At 37.0% G+C, this 12,000-nt stretch overlaps 1 protein-coding gene across 1 annotated transcript in view; it reads right to left on the minus strand.

Annotated features, from left to right (window-relative positions):
• LOC114652755 (WD repeat-containing protein 49-like) overlaps nucleotides 1-12,000 on the minus strand; it is a 96,926-nt gene that overhangs the window by 20,472 nt on the left and 64,454 nt on the right. The window contains exons 18-20 of the mRNA XM_028803072.2: nucleotides 11,547-11,709; nucleotides 6,250-6,342; nucleotides 4,830-4,888 (exon numbers count right to left, since the gene is read on the minus strand). Coding sequence (XP_028658905.2) covers nucleotides 4,830-4,888; nucleotides 6,250-6,342; nucleotides 11,547-11,709 — 315 coding nt within the window. The remainder of the gene's footprint in view (nucleotides 1-4,829; nucleotides 4,889-6,249; nucleotides 6,343-11,546; nucleotides 11,710-12,000) is intronic.

Consider the following 12,000-nt stretch of genomic DNA (forward strand, 5'->3'; position numbering starts at 1 on the left):
TTATTTTATTTACAATTGGCAGCATTAAATCATAGTAAAACAAAGGCATAAAAATCATACATGAGGCAAGGTGAGGTTTGGGGAACAGCCTACAGTATATGGCGTAGTAAAAATATTGAAATAGTGATAGTTTAGGCAAGACAGCTGCTTTCAGATTTTGAGAAGTATCTTTTCTAGTCCTGTATGCGGCCTTTCACACACGGAACATATCTGTTGGCTGAAGTCAAAATCCTATTTTACTTATCTAAAAAATACATATGGTAAAGTTGGTTCATGTTTTTCCTCGATTTGAGAAGAATATTCAAAATTACTCCATAGTTGGACAATTGTTAAATTAGACAATTTTTGCATTTAATTAAAATCCATAAATGAAGGTTGTACTGTATACATAAAAATAAAAACTTCCATTGCTCCAAACAATAATCCAAAATATCATCTAAAATATGAACCCAGAAAATTTCTTTCAGTTAAATAACTGAATTATGGAACACACGGAATACAGTAATACCTCAGTTAACTCACTATGATGCATACGCAAATCAATGAATTTGTCTGATACAGCACTATGGAAGTCATTGTATGGCCTCCTGGAAATGAAATTATTTTTTATTTATATTTTTTATTTAATATGTTTTTTAAAAATTACCATTAGAGAATTAAAGTCATGTTAGGCTCAGAGACAATTCAATGTTTTTTCACTGTTGCAAATGGCTTACAACTTAAAGTTAATCTAAAACAGAAGTGGTTTACTTATTTGGTTGGAAATCTTCTACTGAACAACATATTGAATTGGGTAATGTGGTGCCTTTATCTAAACCAATCTTACATGGGGAGTAGAAAATTACACAGTTTTTGCATATTTTATCTTTTTTCTTAAACTGAATACAAATTTACTGGTCCAGTGACTGTCACTTCTTCTTTCACTTTTCCTTGCTGCTGTTGAATGAGAGTTGTGTTATGGATGACACTGGTCCTACACTGCTGTGTTACTTAGAACATGTACAACACCGCCTATTAACTGTAACTGCTTACTTCTCAAAGACAGTTGATCTTGCATCCTTTGTCTGCCAGGGTTTAAATGAGAATAGAATAGTAAATAAGATGAATGTAGGAAAAACAAATGTTTAAATTAGAATCTACTCTATAATAAAAAGCTACTGTCTGTGTGTGTGTGTGTGTATGTGGTCCCTCCAAATAATCTGAATGGTCAATTTGGCTTTGGTTGCTCCTTCCAAGCAATCTAAGTGGTCAGTTTGGCTTTGGTCCAATTTGCTAATTTGGCTTTGGTTACTCTTTCTGAGCAATTTGATTGGACAATTGTGTTTTGGTCTGATTGTTCAGTTTGGCTTTGTTACTCAGTGGTAGAATGATGACATGATAGTTTAGGAGTGTGAAGCTCAGTTCCTAATTGTGACTTCAATGACGACAACATAAATAATTTAGCAATGTTGGATCATTAAATACTAACGAGGTGTGACCCAAGTCACCTTCAAAGACAGGAAGTATTTGAGGAATATGAATAATGTTTTAACAGTTAGTAATAAGGGGCCTATCTACCATTGGTAGTAGTCCAACAAGGGACAGGAGGTGAGCAAAATGACAGAGTCTGAGAAGCAGGAGGAGAGGTGTAGGAAGAATGTTGAGGATATACATCGGGCAACAGAAGTTGAGATATGCGGGGAAACTAAGAAAAGGTGTAGCAGGAATGTTGCAGGTATACATAGGACAAGAAAGGTGCTGGAGGAATAGCATTTTTAAATTTATTGTATTACCTGTGGCGGCATGGTGGCGCAGTGGTAGCGCTACTGCCTCGCAGTTCGGAGACCCGGGTACGCCTCCTGGGTCCACCCTGCGTGGAGTTTGCATGTTCTCCCCGTGTCTGCGTGGGTTTCCTCCGGGCGCTCCGGTTTCCTCCCACAGTCCAAAGACATGCAGGTTAGGTGGATTGGTGATTCTAAATTGGCACTAGTGTGTGCTTGGTGTGTGGGTGTGTGTGTGTGTGTGTGTCCTGCGGTGGGTTGGCACCCTGCCCAGGATTGGTTCCCTGCCTTGTGCCCTGTGTTGGCTGGGATTGGCTCCAGCAGACCCCCGTGACCCTGTGTTCGGATTCAGCGGGTTGGAAAATGGATGGATGTACTACCTGTCATCAACAGGTAAGCATAGCATGTAAGAAATAAATAATAAATTGAAACAAATAAAAATATAATACCAGAAGATATTTTGGACTTATTTATGATTTTTGGCCTCCACAGGACACCCATAGAAGATGGCTCTATCACCAATACCTTACTCCTTTTGGATGTACTTTTTCTATTTTTTTCTTTGCTTGTCTTCTCAGAGAAATCTTGCCTCCTTAAACACTGGACCTTTTGTGCAAGTGGTATGTAAGACACAATACCCCTATGTCATCAGGTTGTTATTTTAATTTAACAAGTTTCTGGGTTTCCTCTGACTGATATCTTGTGGCTCCAGGTTCCCTTCTGCTTTGGTGAGAATTCATTGCACATGGCCCCACAAATGTATTACCTTATTTTCTCTGACTACTGCATGACAAGGTATGTAATACTTTGGAGTGGGCACCAAAATTTCTGTCTCACTACCTTCTAGAACCTTCTCACAAATGCCCTTTTGCATTTAGTCCTGGATTGCACCATTATACCTGGTTTAAAATGTTACTGTTACAGTTCACAGTTTACGTTTTAGGCATTCAATCTTTTCTGGGCTGCTCTAAAATTGTCTGGTCATCTTGCCAACATGGTAACTCCACTTGGTACCATCCATTTGCATATCTCACAGTTTCTTCAAATCTATAAAGTGCTTCAGTTTCCTGAAGTGCTTCATCAATCCCATTACAGAAGAAAAGGTACAATAGGAATTTAAATTTCAACCATAAAGCTAATTCCAGACTGGATGCATGTGGACAGGCATGGTTCTCTTTACCATATGAACAACAAATAAATGAACTGGCATAAACACTTCAGAGTCAGCTCTGTTGAATCTTACTGTGGGAGCAGTTGATAAAATCCTTGCTGAACTGGTTACCATATGAACTGTAAGTTTACATAATCAAACAGCTCTTGTGATGTTACTGCCCAGTTGGGGAGGCATCTGTGCAGCTATTGAAGCCAATGTTGCACTTATATCTCAGATGTTAGTGTGCACCTTCCCTCTATCTCAAATCACATTAAACATTCTTTAGATTACCTGAATAAACCTAAATAATGACCACTGTCAACTGGATGTATTATATGCCTAAATGCTTAAAATATAGAAGAGTATATTCTTAAAGTTGATGATTTACATATATTCAAAGAGAATCATAAGCATGTATGAAAATAAACAATATATCCTAATGCATGTTAGTATAGTAGGGGTTAAGTTACAAAAAGGCCTGTGACTGCATATTTTTTATTTTTCTTAGCAAGCTGGAAACCACCAATATCTCATGACTCAAGGTCAAGTGTGTAAAAAGAGGCTAACAGACAGGCCCCCCTCTTCTCCTGGAGGCAAGGGAGGGCTGGGGACTGGAGATAATGGTGGCAGGAACTAGATGGGACCAAGGAGGGGAGAAGGCCTGCCAGGCGGCCTTGATGGATAAGATAGAGTGTCATGTTCATTACGCTGGGAAATAATGGTAGAACCAAGGCCGTGGGAAATTGGAGTCAGATAGGAGTGTTGAATGAATTAAGTGAGATAAAACTTTGAATAAGAATTGTAATAAATGCAAGATTGCTGTATTTGCTCATTGCTTATTTAATTTGAACTGAGACCGTGTGTACGTCATGCAATAAATCATGATTCTGCATGCACATCCTGAGGTCACTAGTGCCTTCTTTGAGCAGCATGTTTCTGCCACAACAGTAAGCACTACTTTTATTGTTTTAGGGTTAGTATTTGGAATTATTTTCATTATTTTGTTATGATAATTGAATGCTGTATATCAACATGCCAGAAACCTATAGTTAATAATGTGATTGTTGTATCTTCTTAAGTTAACAAAGGAGTGGACCCAAGGAGAACTTGAACTATCTTTCTTTTTTGCTATGTTATGATGATGCCATAAAAGATGATTAGTTGCTCTAGAAGAACAAAAAGGGTGAGACTGCGAAAGAAATACTTTTTATGTGTGTGTATATGTGTGTGTGTGTGTGTGTTTGGGTAAAGCCAGAAATTGGACAAATCTAGCATCATTTGGGTAAAGCTCACATTATCCAAATGGTAAACGTAAACCTATTTTATTCCAGGTTTACCCAAATCTCAGTATATATATATAGTACTTTCTATCAGTTGTTTAACTTAAGTTCTGACTTTCCTAGTAGCTTTTCACAGTCTATAGGATAGTTTACTGCTTGTTAGATGTCTTTCTTATCTGTGTCTATATAAGCTGAGGAATCGCTTTGTTTAGTCAGAGTGGCTAAAGTAGAATGGAGAGTTCACTTGCATGTCTCCAGAAGAACTATCTACTGAATAAATAAATTCTATATATATTTATAAATATAGTACATAGAATCTTTTGCAGAGTGACTTCAGAACATTTATTTAAAAATAATCCTTAATACTCTCTACACAGTATGTCATTAATATGATTCACACTGTATAGCATAAAATTTTATACATGAGTGCTTATGTATTTCAGGAGTACTGTAGTTATTTATTATTTTTAAGGTGTTAAATATAATTTGACAAATATGTCATGAAAACTTAAAGCAAAATCTTTAGAAACTAAAATGCAGATTATAGAGTAGAAGCTGAATAAAAAAGCCATGTAGCAAAATCATTGGGATACATTTACTAATACAATATGGAAAACAAGATATTTTTTTACTTACTGTTCTAAATCTGGCAAACAGCCTTCCACCACCAAACATGTTCCAAAAATGAATACACCCTGGAAGGAAAAACAGCAAACTTTACAGTGAAAATAATCATAATCATAATCAAACCATTTTGCAATATCAGGTACTGTAGTTAAAGACAGAGCCTAAACAGACTTGTGGTGGATGAAATGGCTTTCAAAGATAGTAGATTTTAGCTCATTGGTGAGAAACTGCATTGTTTGATGCCCTGTTGTTAGCTGTTGAATGTGAAGTGTCTGTGGCTAATTGTAGTTCACATTTTTAACCATAAAATTTCTCAAAGAAATAATTTAAAGTTTTAAAAATTAATTTAAAAATTGCAGATTTTAAATCTGTGTTAAAGTCTCAAGCTAAAACTGTTCACTGCATATGAAAATGATAGACAGCAAATCATTGTGAAGCTTTTGTCAGCAAATTATTGAGTCAAAAAAGTACTGAAACATGATTTTAGTGTAATGAAAATGCGGAGTATACGTTTATCCACTGCATGCACAACATGTTATTGAATCATGGTTGGGGAGCTTGTTTCCTCATTGATTTATTTCTGCATAAGGTAAGTTATTGTATTGATTACTTCTGTGCTCACAAACACCTCATCACTTAATTGCCACAATTTCAAGTAGCATGAGGAGAGAACTGTTAGGACAGAGGGTCATGCAAGCTGCCATGCAGCATCAACAGGCAGGATTGTGAGCAAAATTCGAGGGGTACTTTATGCAGAGCAATTGATTCTACATGTGTTTCACCATTTTGCCATCATGAGAGGCAAGTAAAAGAAGAAAATATAAAAAGTTTTTTTTTTTAATACAAGTTGAAGTAACCTCCCTCAATCAGAACATTAACTTTTAGTCATAGTAAAGAAGACTGAAATACATATATTCAGCAAAAAACCTAAACAAACAAAAACCTACTGTCTTACATTTTGTTTTCAGAACACCTGCTACATTTTTGAACGGAAACACTTAAATGGTATTTTGTTTTACTTTTGCCTAGTGTTTCATTTTAATTAAAAATGTGTACATTGACCTGAGCCTGGTCAATGAGAAGTTCAGCATCAGTTGCAACCATGGATATATTGACAATGGAAAATGCTTCATAAACAAAAATTGAATCAAACATTGAATATGGTTTGTTTTATATTAAGACTTTTCTGTTCAGAACCACCTCTAAATATCTGCTATGAGCATTATGACAGAGCTTAACCTCTTCTTATAAACTGGGCAGGATAACTGAATTGCTCCAGGCCCAACTAAGTGCTTGTGACTGTGAGAGTTGTTTAAAGTTTAGTTCCCTAGTCACATTAAATAGTTATATTCCATTAAATTCTGGGAATAGCATCACAAAAAATAGCAAGAAAATCAAGCAGCTGTCAATTTTCCAAGAACATCCATACCTCCAGGGCCACTGGCAATCAAGGATGCTGCTGTTTTGTGACAAGCACCTCGGGATGGAATGAAGAGAATTTTGCCAACATTCTGATCTTCACCTAACAATATACATAAGAAATGTTAATAATTAATTTAGAGACCCTGGTTAACCTACCAAGTAAAGTTATTGCTTAAAAGATAGATAGATAGATAGATAGATAGATAGATAGATAGATAGATAGATAGATAGATAGATAGATAGATAGATAGATAGATAGATAGATAGATAGATAGATAGATAGATAGATAGATAGATAGACACGTTTATTTGGATTACAGTTTATGGGCTAAAATAGATGAAGTTACACGCTGAACCAGGGGTTGATGCTGCCCTCTAACTCTTTCTCCCATCTCCCTGCAGAACAACTGAAGAATCCGCACAATATCGACATCACTTCCAGTTCCAACCATCAAGACACCACCTCTTCATGACGTCACTTCCAGTTCAAGAATGCCTTTCACCCATGACAACACTTCCTGCGGCCAACAATATAAACCACCTCCATTTCTGTTTTTGTCAGTTCCATTTTGAACTCTGGCTGTGAAAATTTTAATTTCCTTTCCTTGTGTTACAGTATACAGGGGATCCCCAGGTGTTTGTGTTCTTATTTTAGATAGATAGATAGATAGATAGATAGATAGATAGATAGATAGATAGATAGATAGATAGATAGATAGATAGATAGATAGATAGATAGATAGATAGATAGATAGATAGATAGATAGATAGATAGATAGATAGATAAGCAGGCACAGGTATACTTAACATATAACAAAAATGATCACAATCTTAAGTATGTTAGCAAGGTACAAATACACATACTGTTTATAACAAGATTTTTTTGTACTGTAAGTACATAATAAAGTGTATGTACGTGTCATGTGTAAATTGATTAGAACTGAACATACTGTACTTTTAAGGTGCAATTTTACAGTACCGGGTGTCAGTTATTGGCACAGTATGTTGGCACAGTATTACACATAGCATCGTTGTCTGATAAAGTGTCTGCTAGACCAGCTCAGTACCATTCAGCAAACATAGAACAATACCTATTTGGCCGAGGGATGACTCATTATAGAGCCTGATGGCTGAGCGTAGAGAAGACCCTACACTGCGCTCCTTGGATCAATGCAGTTGCCTCAACTTGTTACTAAATGTGCTAAAGGAATGAGAGAAATTGTCCAGGATATTCATCAGCTTTCTGAGTGACACTGTCCTATGTTTTCCTCCAGTTAGTCTAGCCTGACTCCCAAATTTGAACTACTCTTTTTAATTAGTTTATTTAATCTGTTGGCATCACTTCCACTAATGTCATTTCTCCAGTACACTACCACATAGGAGTTACACTGGCCACTACAGACTGCATAGACCAACTGACCTCAACCTCCACAGGAAGCAGAGGCAACTAAAAATATATACAAGATTCCAGTACACCACAGACTTTAAATATAATATGAAATATCCTGCCCTGGACAAATTGTTTAAAAAATGGATAGTTTTTTTTATATATAAATATATTTCGCATTATTGCTAAGCTTTGTAAAATGTATGAAAATTGATCCCACTAGCAAGTTATCATCAGCTTAAGCTTTTAAAATTATGATGCATCAGCATATCTCATCGTAACATCCTTAACCCCACTAAATCTAGTTCATGGCTCACAGGGGGACAGATCCTATTGCAGTGTCACGGTATAAATCAGCCACAGATGGGGTGGCAGTCACTAGCAGGAGTCCACTAAAGCTCTCACTAACACCAGTCAAATTTACACCTACCAACGGATTGAATTCTCAGGAGTCAAACCCTGGGTACTGAAACCCTGAGAATTAAGCACTGAGCCACTGTGACACAGTTTTTATTTTGACATTGCTATTCTGGACATGACCATTTCTCAAACCTACATGATAATTACCTTGCAGTTTTCAAACACTGGCAGTTAGCGCTTCAAACCATTTGGAGTCACGAAATTTTAAAAAGTTAAAGGTATTAATTCATAACTGAATTAATTAATTAATAATAAGCAATTGCTGAGCGCTTTGAGTAGTGAGAAAACCACTATATAAATGCAAAGAATTATTATTATTATTATAACAAGTGACTAATTCTAGCAATAACTTCCATGGTAACTAATAATTCTTTGATAATTCTTTGCATTTATATAGCGCTTTTCTCACTACTCAAAGCGCTCAGCAATTGCAGGTTAAGGGCCTTGCTCAAGGGCCCAACAGAGTAGAGTCCCTTTTGGCATTTACGGGATTCGAACCGGCAACCTTTTGATTGCCAATGCAGATCCCTAGTACCAAAGTCATGTACTGTATCTTGAATGAATATATATAGCATAGCTGTAAAGCAATTTAGAAAATAACTGTGAAAAACCTATTACTGGAGTTCACTCAAATAAAAAAATACAGTAAGTCTACACTAAAAAAGCATCATGTAATGTCAAACAGCTGTCTTGTAAGATAGCAAATCTCCTGTATGTGCCAATTTTATTTCTAATTACAATGACGGCTTTAGAAATTGACAAAAACAAAATTAACAATAAGTCAATGGAAACAGGACAACTGTATGAATTTTCTGTATCACTGAATATTTTTGACACAGAATTTCCCTAGACATTCTTAAAGGTTCTTAAGTTCAAAAGCAACTTTATTATTGATTTAATGTGGAAAGCATTCAACTCAGCTAAAGAGACATATAGATCAGCAGCATGCCAGCGTCAGGAAATAATCAGGGCTGATCTAGCCAGCCAGCCGTACTCAACAGAAATGCCACAATTTTTTACTCTCATCATCAAGTGAAAGACTTCTCTGCAAACATTTAAGACATATTATTTCCCATTCATATGACATTCAGAAAAAATATCATTAGTGCATAACAGTCTGGACATGAATACAAATTGGGCTTTAACAAAACATAATCCAATTCTGAGTCCTCAAATGGTGAACAAAAGGCTCAAATGTAAAAGTCATGTTGCCAGTGGCACAAGATTTTTTACATTTTTCTGTGCATTTTTTCCAACTATGTATTTATTTTCTTATCTTTTAAATATTCAAAAGGACCACATTGTTATTACATTACCACCACAATAGTTATGTATATATTGGGGATATTAAGAATGTCTGCACAGCCACATTTCCCAATAAAAGGAGCTCAAAAACAGAATAAAAACCATCGGCTGTGCTGGTCTTTGACAGTGTTGGATGCCATCCAAGTGTCGTTCTTAGGTAATTTAACAATTGCTTTAAAGTGTCCCTCATATTGTACATTTGCATGTTCTCATGCTTGTCTACACAAGATCTGGTGGAGTATTAAGCAAAAATAATCCACACTCTGCTGCAGGGTCTCTGTTTCTAGCTTCCTTTTGTATATTTCTTCTCTCAGTTATGCCTGTTGTGTCACAGCACCAAGAATGTCAGTTTAACCGATAGCTGTCCAAAAGTGAAATAATGCTCTGGTGAGTCACAATAAATCCCTCAGCTAAACACTAATGAATCTCCTTGTTCCAGTTTTCTCAACTAGGCTCAATCATTATTTATCTACTGTAAAAACAGGAATAGCATTTACAGTAAGAACAACACTGGCCCTTTTCACCACCTGTTTTTCCCATAAAGCTTGGTTTATCAACAAGACATCTGAAGAAACAGTCTATAAGCAGAAATGTCAGAAAGCACCTTGTATTGTGGGGGTTGATTTGATTCAAACCTAGTTTTGTAAAATTTGACTTGCTTGTATGGAATGTTATGTCCATACAATAAATAATAAATTCAATAAAATGTTAAAAAAAAAGAAAGAAATCACCTTGTTTTGTCTAGCAGCATCTACATCTTGCATCCCACAATAAGAAACTCTCATCACCTATAATGGTTGAAGTGCCATTGTTTTTTTGAATATGTTGCTGCTTCAGGACCTAAATGAGTTCCCATCATTAAAGGAAGCATAAAGTCTGTTTAGTATCAGACGGTTCTATAGAGAGTTGGACAGTTTTTCCATAGTGTCATCTCATTGATGCTTGAGCGTGTTTCATTTTCACTTAGGGGAGCAATTTTGGGAATTGCCTAATTTAACAATATTTTGTAAAATTATGTGCGTTTCAGATGTTGTGAGCATATGGCTGGATGAATTAATCTTGTGGCTTATGCAACAAGAATAATGTGAGATTTTCTTCATGGATGTTTTAAATATTGTTTGCTGTTGTCCTGTTTTAGTCACCATACATGTTTATTCCATTTGAAAGTTTGTTATCTTTCTGCAATCTACATGACATAAATAACATATAAAAATACTTTTTGGGTAGAGGATTCCTTTAAAATAGCCCAACTCAAAGTCTAGCCTTAAACCCATTCAAAGCTTTTGATATATACAGAATGAGGCAGCTTGAAGTGAAAAAAATCTGCTGTTACTAAACTCTACTAAAGTAGGAAGAAAATCAGAATACCCAGATGAAAATCTATGCAGGCACACAATGATCACACAAATCCTACACATACAGTATATGATCAGCTGTCAGATTCAAACCCACCACCGTGGATCAATGAGATGACATGTGGTACCCGGAGGGGGGTGGTACCCAGCCGGGACGCCCGAGAAGACAGGAGGAGGGCTACAGAGCTGGGGAGCTCAACCCTGTAGGGGCCCGTGGTCACCGCCAGGGGGACCCCAATACCTGGAGGACCCTGGACCTCAGCACTTCTGCCACACCAGGAAGTGCTGGGAGGAACAGGGACACCCGGAGTGCTTCCAGGGATACAGCCGGCACTTCTGCCACACTGGGGCGTGTCAGTGGGAGATTGCCGGGGACACACCTGGAGCACATCCGGGTGCTTATTTAAAGGGGCCGCCTCCCTTCAGAGGATGACTTGAGTCGGGAGTGAAGTGGACGAGGTCTCTGGAGGGGAGAAGGTGGTGGTCTGAAGACAGAGAAGCAAAGGCATTGTGTATTGGCCTGGACTGTGGGGTATTGGGGTCTGTGAGAGTGACTTATTGTAATATGGAGCACCAAAATAAATATGTGTGGGGTAATCCTAACATGTCTGCCTGTCTGTGACCGAGTCAAGTTCCACAGACATCACTACTCACTGAAGCACGTTTTCAAGGAAGAATGGGCCACTGTCATGGTAGACTGGTCAAAAATTACAGGATAGATTTGTATGTAGTATTAAAGGTAAAGATGGCACAGCAAGTTACAGTACATCTATATCTAAACCCAAGGGGATATTAGCTGACTTACTTACTTCACTTAGATATAATAAAAAAGAATACCTGAAGCATCATGCAGTGGAGATTGAGGTAAGGAGCCAAGCCGACAGAAAACTTTTCCTGAAATTAGGTTCCAAATAAGAACCTCTCCCCCACAACTGGAGGTGGCAAGAAGGTTTGGGGGCCACAAAGCAATACACACAATATCTTCATAGTGAGGACTTGGCTGTAGTATCAGGAAACAAATGAAATGTATTATTTTATATAATCATGCCCAACAAGAATTTCAGTTTAAATTTGTAGAAAATGCAAATGTTAAGTGAAAGACTCCAACAGGTTTTTCAAATCTTTCATTGGCACAAAGCATAAAGCATTTTAACATGTCATTTGTGACATACAGTGATCCCTCGCTATATCGCGCTTCGCCTTTCACGGCTTCACTCCATCGCGGATTTTATATGTAAGCATATTTAAATATATATCGCAGATTTTTTGCTGGTTCGCGGATTTCTGCGGA

This window comes from Erpetoichthys calabaricus, chromosome 5 (assembly GCF_900747795.2).
Source record: "Erpetoichthys calabaricus chromosome 5, fErpCal1.3, whole genome shotgun sequence".
Taxonomy (NCBI): domain Eukaryota; kingdom Metazoa; phylum Chordata; class Cladistia; order Polypteriformes; family Polypteridae; genus Erpetoichthys; species Erpetoichthys calabaricus.